The following is a 23,934-nucleotide window of genomic DNA, read 5'->3' as shown; positions in this document are numbered from 1 at the left end:
ATTTCTGTGAATGCTTTAAAGCACTGACTCGTAGAAGCACCTAGCAAAAACTGTACACAGAAAAATGCCCTTGCTATCCAGGAAATTTAAAAAACACAGCTCAGAATGGTGCCTTAAAAAAGTGTATACTGTAGAAATAAAGTGCTGCTATAATCTAAAATAGAGACCTTTCCACAGGGCTGTCACTGGTTTATAGATTATACCATTCCTACAAAAAAACACACAGTTAAATGACAATCAGTTGCAAATGTGTTTAGTCCTTTTAGTCAGTGGCATATGTAGGGCTCAAAATAAACAGTAGCTGGGAACCACCCAAGTGACTCTTTCAGGCCAGTAGTTTACTTCAGCTGGAGATAATACCAGAGTAGTGTTCTTCAAAGGGACTGGGTCAATAGATTATAAACATGCCTCAAGCGGTAACCTCTTTCACTAAATCTACGTTTAGGAGTTCCCAATTATGTCGGCCTCAAACATTTACTAATAATGGGAGTTCTGCTTAAGCCCATCACTGAGCTAGCATCCATTTTCTCCTTTTCTTCTGACTTTATAAACCTTTAAGAGCTAACTAGCAATACTGGGATACATATAGTATAATCTTCTATGTATTTACGGCCCTAGTGCATAATATACACACGTTTCACCCAGATGCCACCATATGAACTAAGCCCATAAGTTTTTGCAGGGCATCCAGGTTTGGACCTTCTGAAAATTGTCCGTTGGCTGCAATTATCAATCATTATTACCCTACATGAGCCAAACACGTTTAGATGCTGCATCTTAAGCAGGTAATGCAACTACAAAATAAATAAAGATTTGGAGAGGTGAAGTGGCTCACGGACATTGCAACATGGGAAGCCAGCGCGATGGGTATATTCAAACACAGCAAGCAACACAAAATTGAAATCTCAAACGAAGCACTGCCATGCACTGGAGAACTCCGGCAGCCTGGAAGGGAGCAGTCGCAAAATGGGGAGTATCAGAGGAAGATGCACTATGCCGTGAAAAAGTCTGCGGCATCCGTAAACTTCACATCTCCATTCAATGGGCACACTTTTAAACATACAACGGTACACGATGAGTCCCCTCAATCACCGACAAATGCCTCACAGGCCTCTTCAGAGGAACCTAATCCAAAAAGAGACCAAGACGACCCTCCCCGGGTGCACAATACACTGGCTGCAAACGCAGAGCATATATGAGCACCAAAACATACACCCCACCTAGATGTACACGACCTGGATACCCTCACACCATCATCGTAACGAGAACTCTCAATGATGTACATCCGCATCTAATACTCAGCACTCTTGCATACACAGTGTAGTGTAGTCTCCACCCGGTTCAATCCCCCCAGTTCAGTTAGGGTTGTACTTTCCCCATTAACATGGATTCTTGCATATGCCAGAAACAGGCTAGGCATAGCTGCAATAGTCAAATTAATTGAAAATATACCCCCACACCAGGGACAGCGACGAGAACTGAACACAGACAAAATCCTAGGCTATGAAATGCCAACGGTTCGTATAGTAATGCATCCAGAAGCACTTATGTGAATTCAAATTGATAATAAAGTGGTCATCTGAAAGTATACAATGAAAATCAAATAAAAAGAATTTACAAAAAAAAAATGGGCTTTATTGAAGACGGCTAGAAGATTGCTAAAAAAAAACGTTGTTGTATGAAAACTGTACAAGAGCTACACATAGCATTGCAAGACAAACATGTACACACAAGAAACCCAGACCCACACACCCCAACACCAGCAACCACACAACCAAGGCTTTTGGCTTCAGTAGCCATCATTTTCACCATAGCAGAGTGCAGGAACATGCGCAATACGCCTGCTTACAGGTCTTTTTCGCCATGGGCCAAAAATCTACAGTACTCATTAACAAGCATCCCACTCATGATTATCAGCTTTTAAAAGCAGAACATTTTATGTTGTAGTGGGGAGTTTATTAGGTCACTAGCTAGTGAATGAAATCTGCACTAAGGAGTTGATGTACATGCCACTGTGCCAGAAGAATGGACTAAGTTTAGAACACCTGATCACCTATGTGAGAGAACCTGAACAAATCCTCTGATGATAACAGGTGCACCGAACAGACCAAGCCTTCATCTGTCTTGCTGCTGTTCTTACTAGTAGATGGAGGCTTCCAATCTTTCTAAATGAGCTGTGAACTTTGGGGCCATTTTTAGGTAGAGCTCATAGACAGCAAAGCTGTCTGGCTGCAAAAGACAAAAAAAACGGGAAAAAAACGATAATTCTCAGGGTGGGGTGGGCAGTTTTCTCATCCCTCACAGACCGGTTTATCCTAGTGCTGACAGATCGAGGGGAGGGGGGGGGGGGGGGGGGGGGGGGGGGGACAGACAAGCGACATTTCACCATCCACACTATGTAGAGCAGGTGGATTCAGGTCCTTCGTTTGGTGGCCCTACTCCATTGGACTGTCAGGAGTAGCATTCAATTGACAGAGCCAATGGGGGGGAGGATCTGTCGACCGAGCCAACGGGGGGGGGGGGAGGGATCTGTCGACCAAGCCAACAGGGGGGGGGGGGGGGGAGCTGTCGAGCGAGCCAACGGGGGGGGGGGGGGGGGAGCTGTCGAGCGAGCCAACGGGGGGGGAGCTGTTGTCGAGCAAACCAACGGGGGGGAGGGGGGGTGGGAGGAGCTGTCGAGCGAGCCAACGGTGGGGGGGGGGGGGGGGGGGGGGGGGGGGTGGCCGAGCTGTCGACCGAGTCAACGGTGGGGGGTATTGGGAGCTGTCGACCGAGCCAAGGGGGGGGGAGCTGTCGACCGAGCCAACGGGGGGTGGGGGGGACGCTGTCGACCGAGCCAACGGGGGGGGAGCTGTCGACCGAGCCAACGGGGGGGGGGGAGCTGTCGACCGAGCCAACGGGGGGGGGGGGGGCTGTCGACCGAGCCAACAGGGGGGGGAGCCGTCGACCGAGCCAACGGGGGGTGGGGGGGACGCTGTCGACCGAGCCAACGGGGGGGGGAGCTGTCGACCGAGCCAACGGGGGGGGGGGGGGGGAGCTGTCGACCGAGCCAACGGGGGGGGGGGGGGAGCTGTCGACCGAGCCAACAGGGGGGGGAGCCGTCGACCGAGCCAACAGGGGGGGGAGCCGTCGACCGAGCCAACAGGGGGGGGGGCTGTCGACCGACCCAACAGGGTGGGGGGAGATGTCGACCGAGCCAACGGGGGGGGGGGGAGCTGTCGACCGAGCCAACGGGGGGGGGGGAGCTGTCAACAGAGCCAACGGGGGGGGGGAGCTGTCGACAGAGCCAACGGGGGGGGGGGAGCTGTCGACAGAGCCAACGGGGGGAGCTGTCGACAGAGCCAACGGGGGGAGCTGTCGACAGAGCCAACGGGGGGAGCTGTCGACAGAGCCAACGGGGGGAGCTGTCGACAGAGCCAACGAGGGGAGTTGTCGACAGAGCCAACGGGGGGGAGCTGTCGACAGAGCCAACGGGGGGGGGGAGCTGTCGACAGAGCCAACGGGGGGGGGAGCTGTCGACAGAGCCAAAAGGGAGCTGTCAACAGAGCCAAAAGGGAGCTGTCAACAGAGCCAACGGAGGATGTATTAATGTGATACTTATGTTACGCCATCACTAAATGAGGTAGGAGGACTGAGGGTTCAGCGGGCAAAGTAATCAATCGCATTTGCAACGGAGTAAACCGTCTGCAAAACTTCAAATCATTCAGAGTTTTTAACAAGTTAGAAGGCACAGCAAATACGTTAAAAATGACAGGTCAATAGATCCCCTTAATTCTCCACAAATTCCTCAGTTACCCTTGCATGCTGTTCACTCATGCTGAGCCACCGTTTACATTACTATTCTAGTGGATCATGATGGGTACCTTAGGTTTATTCGGATGCTGCAAAACAGGTGCCTTGTTTACGGCATCTCCAAAGATATTGCTGCTCCTTCCACCAGGAGGGTTAGTAAGCGGGCGAACAGGGGAAGACACTGGCTCATGAAATATCCCACTCCCCTTTCCACCTAAAATTAAGAGAAAAATCACATCATCTACAACGATAAGCACAAACTCAGATCGAACCTGTTGACACAGGGTTTAAGAAACAAATGGTAAGGGAAGACAAATGCCGGTGTACTGTTTTTTTCCATTATGAACAAATAGCAAAGCAGCTTTGCCCCACTGCAGGTCTACTTTACCTACAGGTGTAAAAAGAGTGGCCATAAGGGGAGTGGAGGACTGCAGTAGGCACACGGACAGCAGGGAACCGGGCAGGGACATGTTTGGAGGGCTGGGAGAAAGATAATAATGTATCTGCTCCAGGAACAATGCATTTAGAGCACTTGAGGGTTGATCGATGATTGGGGTTGATCTCCTTTGTGACTGACTGTGCAGGCATAGTGGTGCAAGATGGGGTCTTTCTAAGAGTTGAAGTTAGTTGACTAACTGTTGATGTCATTGATTGACTAAAAACATGCGATGGGCATCTTACCGCCGGGAGAGGTCTTAAACCACAATGGTGGTTCTTTAAAACCACAACAATGTTCATGGCTTCTTTTAAGGCCATCATCACATTTGGAAATAATTCCTGTTGCATCACAATTATAGCATTGAATAGACCGTATTGCGTTCTGCTCGCCATCATTGCACAGCATGGTTAGCAAGTAAATATGGAGAAGCACAAGCAGGAACGAAATCCAAATCACTGCATATGCAAATATTTAGATACTGTACAGTTATTTACATTAACTTTAAATACAGCACATGCTGCTCCTGGGAACCAGGAATCAAAAGATCTCCTACATTCTGCAAGAGGTTCGTACCTGGCGGATTTGATCTCTTGGGCACACTCTGAGGATCTTCTGCTGAGGCAAAGATGCTGGAGGACATCTTGTGGTTCCTGTTGGAGCTCGGCACCTCTTGAGGACTGCCGAAGATGTTACTCGCCCCACCTCCACAAGACTGCATGCCACTGTGGAGAAAAAATATCTTATCAACCGAGAACAGGCGTGGTAACATTCAACCCCAGTGTAAGCCATCTCACAGTGCACATCAGCGCATTTCAAATGAAAAGGCCACGATTAAGAAGGTTGCATCCAACTCTGCCCCTGAACGCCATCAAGTCAGATTTTTTAAATGCGGTTAATGTTTACTTGTGTGTCTTGGTGGGTTCAGTGCTCACATTAGCAGCCCTAGAATAGCGCTTCGCTCTAAACGTAGAAAAGCTGGTAAGCTGGCAGCAAGCAAACATATGCTTTGCACTTTTTAGTAAATTAAAGGCACTCAGCTGCAGGAACCATGGTCATTTAGGAAGGAGGGGGCTGGATTAACTTAAATCCAATATCTGAAACTCTAGAATGCTCAAAGATCTTTGTAGACATTTGGGGAACCGGTCTTTGCTTTCTATGAATGTTAGCTTCTTCCTTGTGTGAAAAGGAGGTCTCACAACATTGTTTGGAATACTTGAATCTTACAGTGCTAACACCTTACAGAAGGATCTTCTACGGTGCAGGCAGAGTGCTTCCTATCAATAAAGATCATGGTCACCAACCATTGAAAGGTAGCCCACAAGTGAGGGAGAATGATGCTTCAGGACAGCAAAAGCATTCATAACCAAACAGAATGTTGTGCAACCAAAGTAGTCAGCTCAACGGTTGACTCCCCTCCACTTACCATCACATTTATTCTTGCAAAAGCAAAACGACCATTTATTACCCTCTGAAACAAGTATGGGCGGTGGATGTTGTTAAAAAACCAGTCCTGCTAGTTAAACCTCATTTTCCTTTGAGGTTCTACTATGTGAAAAGTGTTCTCCATTACTTGGCCAAGAAACTAACCAGCTCTCCCAATCCTTCTGACAGGCTTGTCTGGCATTGTTGACCAGGATATGCATTCTAGAATACACTGACTAAGTTTAACATACACGCTCCAGTTTTAACAGCCTAGAAGCCTGATTTGCTGCTTAAGGCACACAACAACAAACAGCACTCAGGCGAGCAATAATGTTATTTGTTGCGATATGTAATGTAAGCTTCACTGCACTGATGCATCAGATGAGTGAGTATACAAACCCAACAATGGTCCCAGGCAAGGAGACAAAGAATAGTAGAAAAATAAATATAGACTCAGTCAGTTCTATATTGCCGAAGACATGCCCAGCCGGGCAGAGGTCTCCAAAGTATTTACTTGAATAAGAGTTTTGAAACACAAAATAACACCTTCAGCAATTCACGTGCGTGGGGCACAAGCCTGTACCCAACCACGACGATACAAAGACACATACAACACACAAAAGGGCTTGCAAGGCAAGAGCGGCAATCTCTGTAGAAATCCAGTTATACAGAGAGATTCTTATAGGTACCATTACATAGCATTGTGTAGTAATTCTTTTCACAGGTATATGGTACTCAAAAGGTCGACGGCGTTTCGGACCCCCTACTAAATGATGGGGTCCATCATCAGGACAAAACAATAGTTGCCTTAGAATATAAGCCTCTTTAGCCAAGAGAGCGCAAGATGAGAAGCTCACAGAAGAGCTTGAGATGAATTCAGTTCAGCAGGGCCAGGGACTTCGACTGATAATGTCGAGGACATGGATTAGCAGGGAAATAATTATTTGCTGTTGTTCTCGGGCCCAGGGGCGGAGCACGCGAATTACATAGTGTCCGCGTGTATCGCAATCCGGATACTACCGGTAGCGCCGAGTCGCGCTGGGGTCATGGAGCCAGGGGTGGCCGGGTCAGTCAGCAGCAATGGATTTCCTGGCCAGGAAAGGTGTTATTTTGTGTTTCAAAACTCTTATTCAAGTAAATACTTTGGAGACCTCTGCCCGGCTGGGCATGTCTTCGGCAATAGAGAACTGACTGAGTCTATATTTATTTTTCTACTATTCTTTGTCTCCTTGCCTGGGACCATTGTTGTGTTTGTATAATAAGTTCCCCGAGGTCCCTCGCTGATACTATTGGGGTCCCTTGTTGTTTAAAATCAGATGAGTGAGTGCCACAGGCTCTATAGAAAGAAGAAATGTAGCACCCGGGTTAGAAGACGCCACAGTTAGATGATTGAAGGTTAGCGTATTCCTAATGCAAATCATCCAGTGGAACAGAAAAGACATGAAGAGGTCTGGTTGGTTGACTAACTTAGCATTAAAAACAAAATTACATGTACATGCTTCAGAATAAACTTGTGCGCAGCTTCATATGGCTCCACGTGTTAACTGTATAGGCAATATTCAGCAGGGGAAAAAGCAGAAAGGGAACAATCCATGCACTGACATGACATCACTCACAGCCCTCCCCCTCCCTTCAGCTCACTCGTGGACAGAAAGAGGACATATGAAGACATTAAGAAATATCTCCCCTTTACAACACTTCACTAAATCCCAAATTAAAGACCACTTGAATATATCAGTGACTTACAAATCAAACATTAACCCTCCTGCACTGCAGCACATACAGTGGTATAAGGGAAGTACTAAAGGGAGAGGGGGACAGAGTGTAGAGCACCGGACGAGCAGGCCAGATGTTAAGTCAGACTGCAAGAAGATTGCTCAAATACAAATTTACCCTGAACAAATGGATGACAAAAGGCATTAGGCAAAACACAAAAGTTGATTTAAACACAGTGGCCGGGAGAGCAGGTAACAGAGTCGGGGTCTGAAGACTTACTGCAAGTACATTGGGTTTTTTCTCTGTCATTTTATAAATTTCACAAGGTGCAATAAAGTGATGTGTGCATTCTTTTTACAACAGGAATCTGGGCCTAGTCACGGAGTCATTCATCTGGTCATTTGATAAGAAGCGTAGGTGGGTCTCGACCCTAAATGGAAACAATGCAGAGCTAGTGGGTAGGTGCCAGATGCCAGACATGGGGAGCTCCTGATCACTGCGTGCAGTGTGCATGCGGTCTTCTGATTGGCTGAGTGTTCCCAACTTACTGTGGCATCTGAGCTTATGGTGTTTTGGGAACACAAGCCCCATCCAGCCAAACGTGTTTCATCGGAGGCCAATTTCTTGAACCATTGTGGTGTTGCTGCCCATTTGTGGGATTGAACTGGGTTTTCCTGTTCGCATGCTTGTGTAAGGGTTAGTTGTCACCCCACCTGTGATATGTCAGTAAGTTGCTTCGGGACTAGGTCGCAGGCCTGCCTGACCACGTACTTCTGACTCTGGGTTGAGGGGGGGAGGTCACATTGGGTGATTTCAACAATGGTGGTGAGAGTTAGTCATTATACACACACATCATGAGGTACATGGATATCGTATTTTCCATTATTACCAAGAGCAACAGACAAGCAGTATGATTGAGTGCAGGTGGAGAAACCGGATTTTGCACGAAGGGAGGTCTTTACTTTTCAGCTGCTCAGATGCTCACAGCCACAAATCATGCAGCTGATCAACAGCCCTGTGAGCTAATGGCTAAAGCCAGTTGAAGCACAGTAGCCAATGGCAGAAAGGGACTGCACAAAAGTCCCTTTCTATATGTATACGTTTGAATATGTATTGTTTGTGCTGTGTGATGTGATGACAAAAGCTGCTGCCAGACAGCTAATCTGTGTAGGAGAGACCTAGGTACCTTGCCCAATGTTTCCACCCGCATGTACGACAGCAAAGGCAGATTTGCTTTTCCAAAGGAGAATTAGGGCTGAAACTAAATAAGCACGACTATATTTTTGTTCATGACATCATTTATTTTAAATCAGGCTGCTACACAGTGCTTGATTTGAGCCAGTAGTTGCAAGTGAGGATTTTTGGGGACTGGCACTTATTTTTCCTCCGCAAAATTTGATCCAAGGAAGTAAGAGAAAACCACAAACTGTGGAAAGGAAGGGGTGGGGCAAAGAAGGCGCATACAAAGACAGAAAACAGCGTTAAAAGGGGAAAGCAGGGCTGAAAAGGAACCTTCAAGAGTGAATGAAAGAGGCAGGGAGTGTCAAGTGGTGGATTAACGAGGGATGAGGTGGAATCAAGAGTTGGTATTGTGTGGGGTCACAGGCGCCCCCCCCAGATTGTATTTATTGCATGCTGCAATATCTCATTACATCCAGAACACTTGGGCGCCACAGCGACTCCAGCCCACACAACACGAGTTGGTCCACTTATTATACTATATGGGGGCAGGGGGGACACTTGGTACGATGGTTATATACTGGGATCAGGGAACACGCAGCCATTCCACCCACCACGCTTAGAGTTACTTGGGTGCAGGCTACAGACGCAGCACTGACAGATAAGGCTTGGCAGATTATCATTGAGCATCCCAGGCGAGCGTCACAAAATGTTAAATTCAGATTCATACAAGTAATGGTGCTGCATAGGGCGTATCTAACCCCAAAAAGACTACATAAGATGTTCCTGGACTCCTCACACACATGCTCACGTTGCGGGGAAGATGAGGCCGGATTCCTCCACATGTTCTGGGCCTGTGCACACCTGTGGGGATACTGGGCAGAGATATGTCAGATATTAGGGACCGTTACCCAGATGCCGGTACCTGTGGAAGCTCTATACTGCTTAGTGGGGTTTCGTAAAAGACCCAAACAGCTGAAGGCCAAGTTGAAATTCTTAGACCTGGCCCTCTTATTAGCGGTCAGGGCATTGACAATGAGATGGAAATCCCCCAGGACACCCAAAACGTCCGTGTGGCAGACGGACCTTGTGAAATGGGGCCGAGTGGAGGGGTCAGCTCTTAAGAGAGAAGAAGAGAAAGGTCAGCGGAAGTATCCCATAGCACAGGACTGGGAGGTAATGTTGATGGAGTTGGAGGGGATAGACCTTATACCGTTACAAGGAGATAGGGTGTGATGCCTACACGGTGAATCGAGCTGGAGGGACAAGTTATTGTGACACCCGGGGCAGCGTACAGGACACAGGTATACCTATGTTATGACCTACATGGTTACATTATGAATCAGGAGGCACTATACTACAGTTATTTCACTATGACCAGGAGACAAGGGAGGGATTGGGCGGGACTGTTGGGGAGGGGAGGGAGGGGCAAGGGCTGTTTTTTTCCTTGATATGTATGGTGGAGCTGAAGGACTAATGCAGGCTCTACTCATAGAGCTGGAAGGACATGTCAATACTACAAACAAACACGAGAACGTTGGACTCTACCCGTATTAATATGTACACTATTAGACAGCCTCATATGTTGCGCGGAGGAATGTAAGCACTATGATGACAGTTAAGGTGTTTTGTTTCTTAAGTTCTTGGTTGGGGAGAAAAGACAAAAATGGGACTGATGGAAGGTACATGTATTAATACATAAAAATGATACCTTGTTGTAATCAGTCTTGAATAAAGAGTTTACATTTTTTTTTTTTTAAAGAGTTGGTATTGTGAAAAAGTGAGTAAATAATAGGACCGACCCTATGCAGCGATTACGTGTGGGCTGGGATTCAGACCTGGGAAGCATCGATGAAGACTGGCACGACGCGCTGGCCTCCCCAAAAAAAGTGGCCATCCCCATGAGACTACGTCTCATCCAGCTGAAAATCCTGCACCAAGTTTATTTTGACTCTAAACTCCTTTTCAGACTGGGTAGACTTCCTGACCCCCTTTGTTTACGACATTGCAATCAGACAGGCACCTTCTTTCAAATTCTATGGGACTGCCCACAAATTGAGCATTACTGGGATAAAGTCACGAAACAAATGGAAAGGACATGCAGCAAATCCCTACAGCCATCTCCCCAGCTTTGTCTCCTCAATATATGAGAGTCTACTGACCTCTCCCAGGCAGAGCAGGCATTGATGGGTTCGGCCATTGCGAAACGAAATATCGCACAAAAATGGGGGTTGGATACGGTCCCAAACTTGACATGGATAGAGCAATGGATTCCTGAGAAGGCTGTGTTCAAGAGTAGAGGGTGCCCCAGGAAATGGGACCACAAATGTTGGAGATGGAACAAATAAAAAGGGGATATCTGCATCTCTTCTACTACTGATCTACAGCGTGAAATACACTCTGTTAGCTCAACTAACTGACAGACAGACAATGATGAGCCCTCACCTTTGCATCACTAAGGTTGTTATATCAGTGTGACCTCATTACTCTTGTATTTTATTGAGGACTATAAATCTCTTGCTTAAGGATTCGTCGCCTGGGTGGTTGGACAATACTCAGATTCAGCAAATTGACAAAACCTGTGAAAAAAAGCTTGGTATTCTGCACCTCGACCTTCGATCGGCCGTGTGCTTCTGAGCAAAACTCTGGTGCTTTTTTTTTTAAAAACACACATATGGAAAACTACAGACAGCTACACTCACAAATATAAGCAAAGTTTCTTAAGCCACAATCATACATGGGCTTTGTATTACAAACACATTCATCAAGTGGCATGGTTTAATGCAGCTGCACAGCAAACGTTGTCAGAAACACACAGTGCTGCAATCGGAGTTCGCCCTTGGTCTGACCTATAGGCTGCAGAGACGAGACTGCTTATGTATTTTTTTCAGAAAATGAATTGCGCCCACTTCCACCTTATATGCTCGACTACCCCTATAAAAAGTACAACCCAAATCTCAAAATTGCACCTCTTATTGGCACAAGGCTGCAAAACATCCATTAACATTCAAGAACTGCGTAGCTCAGGTTCTCAATGTTTTACTAACTTTGCTTTAGCCTTGCCCAGCAACCTTTCCTTAGTTAGAGTCGGACATTGTGTGTACTGAAGCCCCCGGGGGCATCCCTCACTATAGTCTAGTCTAGTTTAGTTTTGCCAAGGATTGCCAAAGGTTTCTCTAGGTTCTAATCAGCTCCATACCTTAGAATGAGAGAGGTTGGTATCTCTTTCCCCGGACTCGATTCTCTAACACCCGGCAAGGGGAGTCAGAAACACTGGAGCTGGATTCTCGGCAGGGTGGAGGACATCGTCTGTTCAGTGAGTCAGTTGGGGAGAGGACTTCCTTCGAGACTTGCTGTGGCGAGCCGCGTCGTGCAAGTAGGTCGCCGAACCGCACCGTGCCTCGTCATAGCAAGTTAAGGTATATTTATACCTTGAAGGTGTTTAGGAATGCCAGTATTGACATAGAAATTGGGCATATGAACGTCATGAATGACCCCCTAAGGAATAGATGTTCATGCATAATAAATGAGTTCTTGGAGAAATCCATATCCAAGCAAGGGGAACTCCTAAAGGCTCAAGAGTCTGGTTTTCCAGGAACTCATTGTGACGTAGATGAACGGATGTAAGTAAGTAGCCATGTCTGTATTTGGTTAGCATGGACAATGCCTAAATAAGGACTGGATTTCTATACCTATAGAAGGGCAATGTGAAATGTACCTATATCAGGGCATAAATAAAGTAATTCATACGGAATCTAAAACGATACAAAACAGCGGTCATCAGCCTTCTTGAATCCGCTATCTGAGACAAACAAAAGGGCAGACCTTGCCTAGAAACTGCCTCCCCCTGTTCAGCAGAAACTGCAGCCCCATCCCTGAGCCCTGGCATCTACCAAATGGCAGTGCTGAAGAAGAAATAATTAACAGGGTTTTTTTTTGCTAACAAGGCCTTCATTGGTTTCTAAGAGAAGCTATATCTCCATGCTCCTTCACTTCAGTGTGGGTCTCCACCTTCCAGCCGCATTAATGCAGGCAATACACTTCCACTCTCTTAGGAAGCTATCCTCCATCTTGTGCCGTGCTAAACAAGGGGCATCCAAAATGGATCCAACTGACCACAGTACTAAAGAAATGTAACACACACAGTTCTACTACAATACATGTGCTACACATTCACTGCACACAAATACACTTCATATACACACAGTAGATCAGCGCAAGGTTTACGCCCCCAGTCTAGCGAATCTATATGTTCACTCCTTTGAGCAGCAACATACCTTCAGTGACAATAATCCATACATTGATAATTTGAAAACCTGGAAAAGGTACATCGATGATGTGCTGGTGATTTGGCGAGGCTCAAGTGAGAGCGGTCTTGAGTTCCTTGAATGGCTCAATAGCAGGAATTCCTTTCTCAAGTTCACCATCGAGATAGGGGGCCACAACCTTGCTTTCCTTGATCTGTTAATTGTGGCCACACCTGATGGCCTACAATCCGAACTTCATAGAAAACCTACTTCAAGGAACTCACTCCTATTTGACAGCTACCACCATAGAGCCTTAAGGGAGAATCTCCCCTTCGGACAATTGTTGCGGGTTCAAAGGAACTGTTCCACTATTGCAGCCTACAATGAACACTTTAGTAGTCTGTGTAATCAGCTCATCTCACGCACATATCCACCCAAGCTGGTACGACAATCAAGAAAACGGGCCATGAACAATAACCGCGCAGCTTTATTGGAACCTTCAACACCTAAAGCTCCAATGGAGAGACTCACATTTGTACATACGTTTGGGACCTTCTCCAACAAAATCCAGAAATCGGTTAAAAAGCACTGGCCAATCCTCAATTCTGGACGCCTGACTCTCCAACATCCACTGTTCTCATTCAAGAGAGGTCCAAACTTGAGAGATAGGCTGGTCCATACAAGACCCCGTGAAGAACAACCTAGGGCCCTGGGGTCGCTATGGGACCTCCCTCCTGTGACCGGACACCACCCCTGTGGCTCATGTCAGGCATGCCCACAAACTAGAAAAACGACTGAGGTCGATATAGGAACAACGAGACCTTGGAAACAAATCAAATTCACTAATTGCAACAGTGAACGGCTAGTCTATCTCATCACGTGCCCATGTGGATACAAGTATGTGGGGATGACCACAAGAAAAATACGCATCAGGATATCTGAACACAAGAGCACTATCCGTTGCAAAAGGCAGGCCACCAAGCGGACTACACATTTCCTAGAAGCGAATCATCCCTCTACTGCATTCCAATGGACAGAGCTAGAACAACCCTTCATTCCTTCCCACACTGCGGATGTAGCGAAATTTCTCCTTTTGAAGGAACAGAAATGGGTCCTAAAGCTTGACACTCACCGCAATAGGCTAAACGACGAAATTCCATGGTCTACTTTGTAAGCAGACCAATAACTGTAGTCTCACTCTCGACATCAGCCCTGTCAACAACATCACTTGTCAACCCTCTATGAATGGTTCTGAGAGGAAAACATAACTATCTAGCCCTGTTAATTACTTCACTTGTCATCCAATTCTCTGTGAATGGTTCTGAGAGGCAAACACAACTTTCCAGATATATTTTACACATACATCACTCACTACTCTATACTCGACACGGCCGTGTCTGATCACATCCTCCCGAGCCCACTCTGCTATGGTGCCACCCTTACGTTTGTGGGCTTACCTCGCTCCCGTTTGTGTGGCTGGGAGAAACATTGGAGCGACGCTGTCACGGTCTTTCGTCCGCATCCTATTTTTCAATGGTGCCCGCGAGCATTCCGTATGCTCAACAGCTGCAGAGGCGGGCGTGAAGAAATCCGATGCGAACGGACAGTTAACATGCATACAAACATCAGTTACCAAGGCAACGCACCACTACCAATGATGAGCTCTGTATCACTCTCGCTAGGCAGCAACCCAATCACAGGGCGTAATTGGCTTATCACGTGACTCCTTCTCCCAATCAGGATTTACCTTTTAAGGAGACACGACCCGACCCTCCGGTGCCTCCCCAGTCGGTTCAGACGCCGGCTACGAAGTACCGGCGGTCAGGTAAGACTGTCACGATTTCATGCCGCATACATTGGGACGTTAAGTGATAGTTCTCAGGCTAACTACTAATGTGCACCTTGCTATGGATACACGGGCTATACATCCGGGGATATCTCATAACGCTAAATCTGTAACCTTCTTCGAGAGGCTTTCAATACCTATGCAGAGTTGGTTAACGCGACTCTCCATTTCCCGTACTCTTGAATTTAAACATCGTTTTGAACTCCCTCTACATATTTAGTCAATTGAAGGCTTTTTAATTGTGTGGGTTTCTGTACACAGTGGAGAAATATTTTCTCGTTTTTGTACGTGTCCTATAGAGCGGTGCTTCACTCTACTCCTGAGCCACTGCCAGGTGGGGTGAGGTCTTCACTTCTTACAAGTTATGGTAAGATGTCCTTTCATATCCTTGGCATATAATTTATATATCCTGATATGGTAAATCAACCACACTACTTTGATGAGTGTCCAGAGTCAGCACTAAAAGTTTGTCTCAGTCTAAGGTCCACATTTATTAGACCTAGTTTTTATGTGAGTTTTTGTGTGTATAGTCAGTCTCTCTGACATTTGACCCTTTCTGTACTGACCTTTTTAGTGAACGACATAACCTGTAAGCAAAAAACGAGACTCTTCACCTGGAGACTGCAGGTGATCTTTGTACTTGTCTGTGCATTTCGTTACTAAGTTGTCACTTATAATTTCTTTTATACTCGCAGTAGCATTTATTTGTTGTAAGGTCCTGAAGAAAGCAAGGACAACTGTGTCCACTTATTGCTGAAACATGTCGACCTGGTTCCACTTCTAGACAGCGCATTTCTCAAACTGTCTTAACAAATTTTAAATATTGGCGGAGTGGGTATCATCCGAATAAAATTTGTTCTATGCTCCCTCATCCAATTTTAAACACACCTTTTTATTTTATTTTTTCACATATGAGTTTTTTCTGCACTGCACCTCCCCAGTCACACTACACTTGACCACTCACCAGTCTCGAGGAGTGGTATACCATACTATTGTTTGTTCAGTGGAAGAGATCTATTTACATCTTGGTCTCTTTCTGTCTGAAGAAAACATATCTGTATAGATGGTTTTGAAAAATCCCAAATGATGAAGGGCGGTTCAGAGTGGTGAACGATGGGTATGTCTGACCATCTATCAGGTTGTCATTGAATACCATGTCTTATAGGTCAGTTTAGGGGTCGTTTGTTGCTTGCCTGTTTTCCGCACACTGTAAACCCACCTCTCTTCCAGACCCTCTGGTACTCTTTTGTTGTTGTGTATCTGTGGGGACTGTTCCCAGAGTTTGGTCTTTAAATATTCCCCCGGGTCCTACCCTACCGTAGTGTTTTTGTTGTTCCACATTACTATAAACACAGCTAACTGTAAGATCCACCCTAATAATTATGTCACACGCTTCTTCGCCTTCCTCACGTTATATTTTGATACACCTGTCCGTGGTATTCCGGTTGTACAAATTGTCTATATGTAAGAGTGCTCTGACAACCACGAGATATGTTTGCACGAGAAAAATCATTAATATAAATAAATGTTGATGTTTTGACTGCGCTGGAGATAATCATCATTGTTCACACCCTTCCTGTAGTCTTCCCTTTCCTCCTAACATGCCATGTTTTCCTTCGCTCCTTGCCTGCCTAGCCCTTTCCCAGTTCTGTATATAGGTGTGGTGTTTCTGTGGCGGAGCTAAATTGGGTTGTCAAATGTTAGTGAATTACTGGAAAATTTGGGTTGACGATACGACTAGAGCACAAGCGACATGTGACTGCTGTGGTACATATATGTTTTTGTTTAAACATAAGTGCCTTCACTTAATTCAGTGCTTTAGAATGTATTAAAAGCTGTAATATTGTGCCTGGAGTGATAAATGGGGAAGGGTAAAAAGTGCCTTCAAGGGAATTTCTTTAACTTAAAAACAATTTATAAGGACAATTCAATGGTCCTCTAATGGACTAAATCCCCACTAATATTTTCCTATTAGTCATATAGGGAAATATAGACTATTAACTAACATAAAACCAACATAAAGGACATGAAAAACAAACAATAAGCATGTGTATAAGAAAATGTGGAGTTTATCATTCAGTTTAAAAGGTAATCAATTAGCATTTACAAATATATATATATATATATAACAAAAAGGACTAAAGGTAAGGCAATCATAAATAGATATATAACTCTGTAAGTCCAGATGACACCTTTCCTAATTTATAATCTGATAAATGAAAAAGGCGCTGGTCGACGTTTTGGTCTCCTATGTGTTAATCTGTGAGACCATCTTCAGGACTGTAGAAATTTATATTTGTAATACCCTAATGTAATCTGAAACAGAAAAATATTTACAGTTACAAATATAACCGTGAATCGGGACATTTTTTTTTATCTATAACACCTGCCAAAAAGCAAAACAAACATGCATAGGAATTCAAAGAAAAATATAACATACTCAAAAACATATATAATACACAAATATATATATATATATATATATAAATAAATAAAACATACCGGCAGTTTGTCTCATTGAAAATAGTAAGACATCATCATTTATTTTTTTAAATGTAGAACTTGATATAAGCATTGACAGCACAAAATTTTGTGATTGCACACACATTTCAACAGAAATTCATACTTGATAGCAATTGAAAACTTACATTGCAACAGTCTAAATTAATTCAAGGTAACACACGTCTGTAATAGAATCACAATGATAGAACGTGTAGACTTTGCTAAATAAAGTATAAAACATATAAATTCTAAAAAATTAGTGGACAAGTTGTCGACATCAATCTTTACTATTGAAAGAGTAATCCAGATCTAATGATCTTAACAAAATGAGCCTACTAAGGTAAAGTGTAACATCTTACCCATAACACCTTTATCACTGGGTGAAACTAATTCAGAAGACATCTAGGTGGTGAATAAATCCAAATAATCGATAAGGTTGTTTACAGATGCTGTAAAAACAGGACATCTGAAGTCATAATTCTGTTAGAATAGCCTAAGTTGGTATAAAAACTAAAGGTGTATCAAAGATACCTACTAGTAGTATTCACTAGATACGGATGAAACAAATTTGAATGGCAAAGGGAGTCTTGACAGGACTGAATTGAGTGCCTGTTGTGAATGTTCGCCTAAAATAGGTTAAGAAGAGACTATGTTAAACAAATTACATTGAGATCAACTAGAGTCTTACACTGTGAACAGTTACGGGATTGCCAATTACCTTAGTTAAAACTGGACAGAAAAGCTACGGCAATAAAGGATAATCTGGAAAAGAGACACAAAATGTCTTATAGATGAAGGTTGATAAATGAGGGGTATTTTTAATTATCGTGTCTAATGGTCTATCAATAGTACCTTTAGAGTGACTGACACTGCAGTCTCGATCTATCAATGCGGCATGTTGTCTCGCAGAGAAACAGCAAGACGAAGGAGCCCGTATATCTTTGTATCAGGAAAGGCACATCGTCCTGAAACGATATGTTGAACATTAACTTGAATAAATATAAAAATATGCTAACAAATGGGCAGACTAAAATATAACCTAATGTTTATACATTATCTGTATTTTAATCCTTTAACTCTGTTTATATAGACGTCCACAGATTAGTTGGAATCTAAGGAGTAGACATTAATGGCATTTTAGAGTCGTGATTATATCAATTGTATTTCGAAATCTACAGCGCGTACATCTAGCAAGATAGGGACCACGCTGACCAATAATCTACAGAGATTCTTTACCTCTCTTTAGATTATTGGTCAGCGTTATTCAAGTCGATATAACTAGTCGATCTCAATGTAACTTGTTTAACATAGTCTCTTCTTAACCTATTTTAGGCGAACATCCATAACAGGCACTCAATTCAGCCCTGTCAAGACTCCCTTTGCCATCCAAATTTGTTTCATCCGTATCTAGTGAATACTACTAGTAGGTATCTTTGATACACCTTTATTTTTGATACCAATTTAGGCTATTCTAACAGAATTAGGACTTCAGATTGTCCTGTTTTTACAGCATCTGTAAACAACCGTATCAATTATTTGGATCTATTCACCACCTAGATGTCTTTTGAATTAGTTTCACCCAGTGATAAAGGTGTTATGTGTAAGAGGTTACACTTTACCTTAGTAGGCTCATTTTGTTAAGATTATTAGATCTGGATTACTCTTTCAATAGTAATGATTGATGTCAACAACTTGTCCACTAATTTTTTAGAATTTATATGTTTTATACTTTATTTAGCAAAGTCTACACATTCTATCATGGTGATTCTATTACAGACGTGTGTTACCTTGAATTCAGTCAGTCAGAAAGGCTTCATTTCGATAAAAACATAAAAGCTTCACATTTAAAAAAGCACATTTGGAATTAAAAACAAGAAATAATCTATTTACACCACATTTTTACAGCCAATAATTACAAGTTAAAAACGACATTTAAGCAATTGATTAAAAATCAGATTAAACATTTCATTTAAGGCGTTTGTTTCTAACATGCCATGCCCATGATAAAAATTTAGAGAGGCCACAAGCATACGATGGCCGTGAATCTGCCATCAAAATGCGCAATGCCTCATTGTGAGACCTAGTGCCTAACAACCGACAGAGGTTTGAGCCACCTATTTCTTGGGTGCATGTATGCCGGACATTCAAAACATAAAGTGCGCTAGTTTCTGGTCTGGTTAAGCAGATAGGGCAAAATGCTGTTTGAGCCGGGGGTTTCCAGCGAGCTGTTAGGGCACGCACTGGGAAAGCCCCGACCCTAAATCTAAAGTAGAGGGCCCTATCAAGTGGCTTCCAGATAATATCCAAATAAAGTTCCCGAATCGGCAAATCCTTGAACTTTAGGAAGTCGTCCGTAAGCCTACCCAGAGCGTGATCAATACTAGTTCTAGATGCAACCCAATTCCAATAGAGGCTCTTTAAAGTTGCCTTCGGAGGAGAGGACCTACCAACCCATGCCTTGAATTAATTTAGACTGTTGCAATGTAAGTTTTCAATTGCTATCAAGTATGAATTTTTGTTGAAATGTGTATGCAATCACAACATTTTGTGCTGTCAATGCTTATATCAAGTTCTACATTTAAAAAAAAGAAATGATGAGGTCTTACTATTTTCAATGAGACAAAATGCCGGTATGTTATATATATAATTATGTGTATTATATATGTTTTTGAGTAGGTTATCTTTTTCTTTGAATTCCTATGCATGTTTGTTTTTCTTCTTGGCAGGTGTTATAGATAAAAAAAAGATGTCCCGATTCACGGTTATATTTGTAACAGTAAATATTTTTCTGTTTCAGATTACATTAGGGTATTACAAATATAAATTTCTACAGTCCTGAAGATGGTCTCACAGATTAACACTTAGGAGACCGAAACGTCGACTAGCGCCATTTTCCTTTTTCATTTATCAGATTATAAATTAGGAAAGGTGTCATCTGGACCTACAGAGTTATATATTTACTTAGGATTGCCTTACCTGTAGTCCTTTTTGTAATATATATTTGTTAATACAAATTGATTACCTTTTAAACTGAATGATAAACTCAATATTTTCTTATACACCTGCTTATTGTTTGTTTTTCATGTCCTTTATGTTGGTTAATAGTCTATATTTCCCTATATGACTAATAGGAAAATATTAGTGGGGATTTAGTCCATTAGAGGACCATTGAATTGTCCTTATAAATAGTTTTGAAGTTATTGAAAAAGTTACCGCTTGAGAAACAAATTCCCTTGAAGGCACTTTTTACCCTTCCCTATATTCTTACCCAAGCCCTCAAGGGTATATTGGGTCGCTCACCGACATAAACCACCACCCCTGGAGTGATCAATGGCTTTTGTCATTTTACAGCTCGGCAAGGACAGCACTGTACTAGTCCTATGCTTAAAGACTTTGCTGTATAAATTGCAAAAGACTTTGTCATTTTGTAACTCGGCTTGGATAGCATTGTGCTAATCCTATGCTTAAAAACTTTGATAGAAAAACAGACATTTGAGGTGAGCAGATCTAGAGTGTCGCTGGTGTTGAGAGTGCTCTTACAGAAGCTGCTTTCCACCTAAACTTGAACTACCCAGAGTCCTCTCCTTTTTTGCATAATTTATGCATCACTCTATGCCTGAAAGGGTTTTGTATTTGCTTTGGAATGTATGTAGTCTAGCTTTGGTCAATACCAACAACATTGCTTCAATAGATTTGGAACCAGCTAAATGGGTCATGGTTCCGATAGGCTTCAGAGCATCCTGGTTATTTGCAGTGGGTGTGCAGGCTTCCTCGCATCCTGGTTGTTTGCAGTGGGTGTGCAGGCTCCTCGACATGCGGAAACCAGCGCACCAGACTTCAGTTCCCATCAAGGTTGGCAGTCTAGCTTCACTACCAGAAGCTACCACTGCGGCGTCTAGAGCATCCGGGAGAAACCACATTTGAACCGCGGTTTCCCGCCAGATCGGCGCTTCGGATACTATGTTCACCGACGCCTGTATTCCAGGACCAAGGTATTCCGGGTTGCCTAGACTTTCCTTGCCGCGCTGGAGCGCTTTCTTGTTTCTTGGTGCCTTCCGCGCTGGAGCGCTAAGATCTTTGGGGGTCTACTGCTTTGGTGTGCCATTCGCGCTGGAGCACTATTTACTTTGGGGGTCGGGCCGCGCAGGAGTGCTTATTTTTTCGGTTGCATTTATCGCGCTGTAACACTTATTTTTGTATGTACTGGCTGCGCAGGAGCGCATTGTTTTTTGATGAGACTAGTCCATGCTGGGGCGCCTGACATGTTCCTCACCGTGCTGGAGCGCTATTCCACAGTGACACTAACCAATTGGATTACCGGTCTGCCTGGTGTCTTCCTGACAAGGTAAAGCCTATGCCGCATGTGTGTAATAGAGAGGAGCAAGGGGTGTGTTTGTGTCTTTACTAATAGAGTCTGCTCATTCTCTTTCTTAGTTATCGGTACTCACGGATATTCCCCAGACAAAGGGAGGTTCCTTAACCGGGCTTCAAGAACACCACATCTATATTCCCTTGCTTCCTTCCCCGTACCCATCACCATCATAGCCAATTTACAAGTCCTGCTGGTGTAAGATGGGCACGGTGGTGGTGGCTCATGTAGTCTCTGCGAGATTGCTTCACAAGTCAAAAGGTAAGACTTGTGGGGTACCCGACACATGATGCATATTGGCATGTTTGTTTGCACATCTGCAAATTTAGTGCCTCATAAGAATGAAAAAGTTTTTTAAAACCAGCATTGGCATAGCCAATAGGTCTCGCCTTTGGGAGGCGCAAGTACTTTTGCTGAATAGGAGGACACGGTGTGGAGACAGCGAGTGCATGCTTATTAAAGAAGGGGCAGACAAAGAGGACCATGGTTTTTATGCGAGAGAGTCAGCATAGGTTACAGGTTTTTAAAATAAGGAGCAATCTTGACTAAAAAGACGGCCAGAAGGAGGCCCTGTGGTGTGGAGGAAGAGGGGGTATGAAGCAAACCCGCACTGTGGCGTTATTAGAAAAGATAGGCTGGCAAAGAGCATCCCTGTACTGCCTAAAACCACATTGTGTACTCAACTTCACCATATTTGTAAAAGATTTCAGGACCTCTAAAAGAAAAGGTGCAGGATTTCTCCTGTCTGCTATGGATGAAAACATTCAGCTTTCTAGCTGCAGCTTGACCTCCCATTTTGGATTTCTTAACCTTGAGGAGCACAAGATTATGAGCGTGGTGGGCAATTGGGTTGCTACATGTAAAAAGCATGTTGAGAAAGGGGCTCTCTTCAAAGGATTGCATAAGAAACATGGCAGACCCAAATGAGATCCTTCCCAGTAGGCAGCCAATGTAATCTATGAGTGAAAACAGACATGTGCTCCTGTCTCCACAAACCAAGTATTAACTGGGCGACTGAATTAAGTACTACCTGAATTTTGGACAGCCCAGCATTTGAAATGCCAAGATAGAGACTATTACGATAATCCATGCTTGACAGAATGAGAGCTTGTACAGCTAATTTCTGACTCTAGAATTGATCCCCCCCGTAGTTTAGAATGGAAGAAGCCAGTTGATATTTTATTTCCAGAGAATCAAAAGCCAGCTCCTTATGTATATTGTATTTTAATATCACATACCAAGCCAAAAGGCAACAAAGCACTGTAAATGGCCACATACAAGAAAAGTCCATGAGTAACAAGAGAGGAAGCTGGATTGTGGACGGTGAATGCATTGTGATGTAGTGTTCTTTTAAAAGAGGAGTTGGATACTCTCGTAAATTGGAACACCAATGGCTATGGGGGCGCCGTTTCCAAGCCTGAATGCATAGATGGAAAAGGCCTGCTACGTTTCCTCTTTTTAGGTTTCGCCTGGGGCACGGAGCGTTAGCTCCGCCCCCAGGAGAAATCTCTAGATTTCAGTAAGGACACTTGAATACGCCCCTCTGTTTCATTGGCTAGCGCCATAAATGGAGGCTAGCCATTGGAACAGAGATCTGTCCGTCATTCACGGACCAGATTCGGGGGCGTTCCCGAGATTTTTTCCATGGGCGTTCCCTCTCTGTAGTCATGCGGCAGTGGGCGGGGTTATTTTTTTGTTTTCCTCAAGTCATGTTTTTGTCATTGCGCCGAAGATGGCGCCGGGGCCCGTCGACTTCTCGTTGCTCCAAGAAGTCCAGGTGAGTGCTCTGCCTTTTGATTACCCATCCCGCCCCCCTCTCCCCGTGTGTCCGTTCCCGAGTGCTCTGCCTTTTGATTACCCTTTCCCGCCCCCCTCTCCCCGTGTGTCCGTTCCCGCCCCCCCTCTCCCGCTGTCGGCCAAAGCCAAGATGAAAGGCATAAGAAAGATGAACTCATCAGTTTATCATGGGCCCTCTCCACTCCCTCCAAGTAAAGCGTAGGAAACGTGCACCACTCCAGGGCTGGCGGCCCATATTGTGGGAGAATCCGACAGATTGGACATCTGCTTCCCGACAGCCCTCTTCTCCCTCCACCAAAGTAGAGCTACGCCCTTGAGGGCTCAGAGAATACACGTCACCACAAATGACGACCATGTGAGAGGCGCACCGAAGGAAAGGGGCAAACTGTGCACCCGGCGCTTCAGAAGGAAGGAACATTAAGTCTGCCATGCAGATGCGAATCAAGAGAAATCACGCGGTTTCCAGGCAGGCTGGTACCTATCAAAGTGAAGTCAGACATTTTTTGGGGTGCGGAAGAGGTGGAGGGGCAGGGAGTCACAGTGGGGGAAAAAGTCTGTACAAAACAAAAACGGAGCTCTCTTTATATCAAAAAGGTATGGCGTGGAAAGCATAACAGGGCAGAGC

At 44.3% G+C, this 23,934-nt stretch overlaps 1 protein-coding gene across 2 annotated transcripts in view; it reads right to left on the bottom strand.

Moving 5' to 3' along the window:
* Positions 1 to 23,934, bottom strand: part of JPT2 (Jupiter microtubule associated homolog 2) — a 112,925-nt gene that overhangs the window by 47,527 nt on the left and 41,464 nt on the right. For both annotated transcript variants that reach the window (XM_086941305.1, XM_086941304.1), the window contains exons 2-3: positions 4,805 to 4,953; positions 3,864 to 4,006 (exon numbers count right to left, since the gene is read on the bottom strand). In XM_086941305.1, the coding sequence (XP_086797431.1) occupies positions 3,864 to 4,006; positions 4,805 to 4,949 (288 nt within the window). In that variant the 5' untranslated portion in view covers positions 4,950 to 4,953. The remainder of the gene's footprint in view (positions 1 to 3,863; positions 4,007 to 4,804; positions 4,954 to 23,934) is intronic.

This window comes from Lissotriton vulgaris, chromosome 10 (assembly GCF_964263255.1).
Source record: "Lissotriton vulgaris chromosome 10, aLisVul1.2, whole genome shotgun sequence".
In the NCBI taxonomy this organism is placed as follows: domain Eukaryota; kingdom Metazoa; phylum Chordata; class Amphibia; order Caudata; family Salamandridae; genus Lissotriton; species Lissotriton vulgaris.
This window is presented reverse-complemented; position numbering and strand designations above follow the sequence as displayed.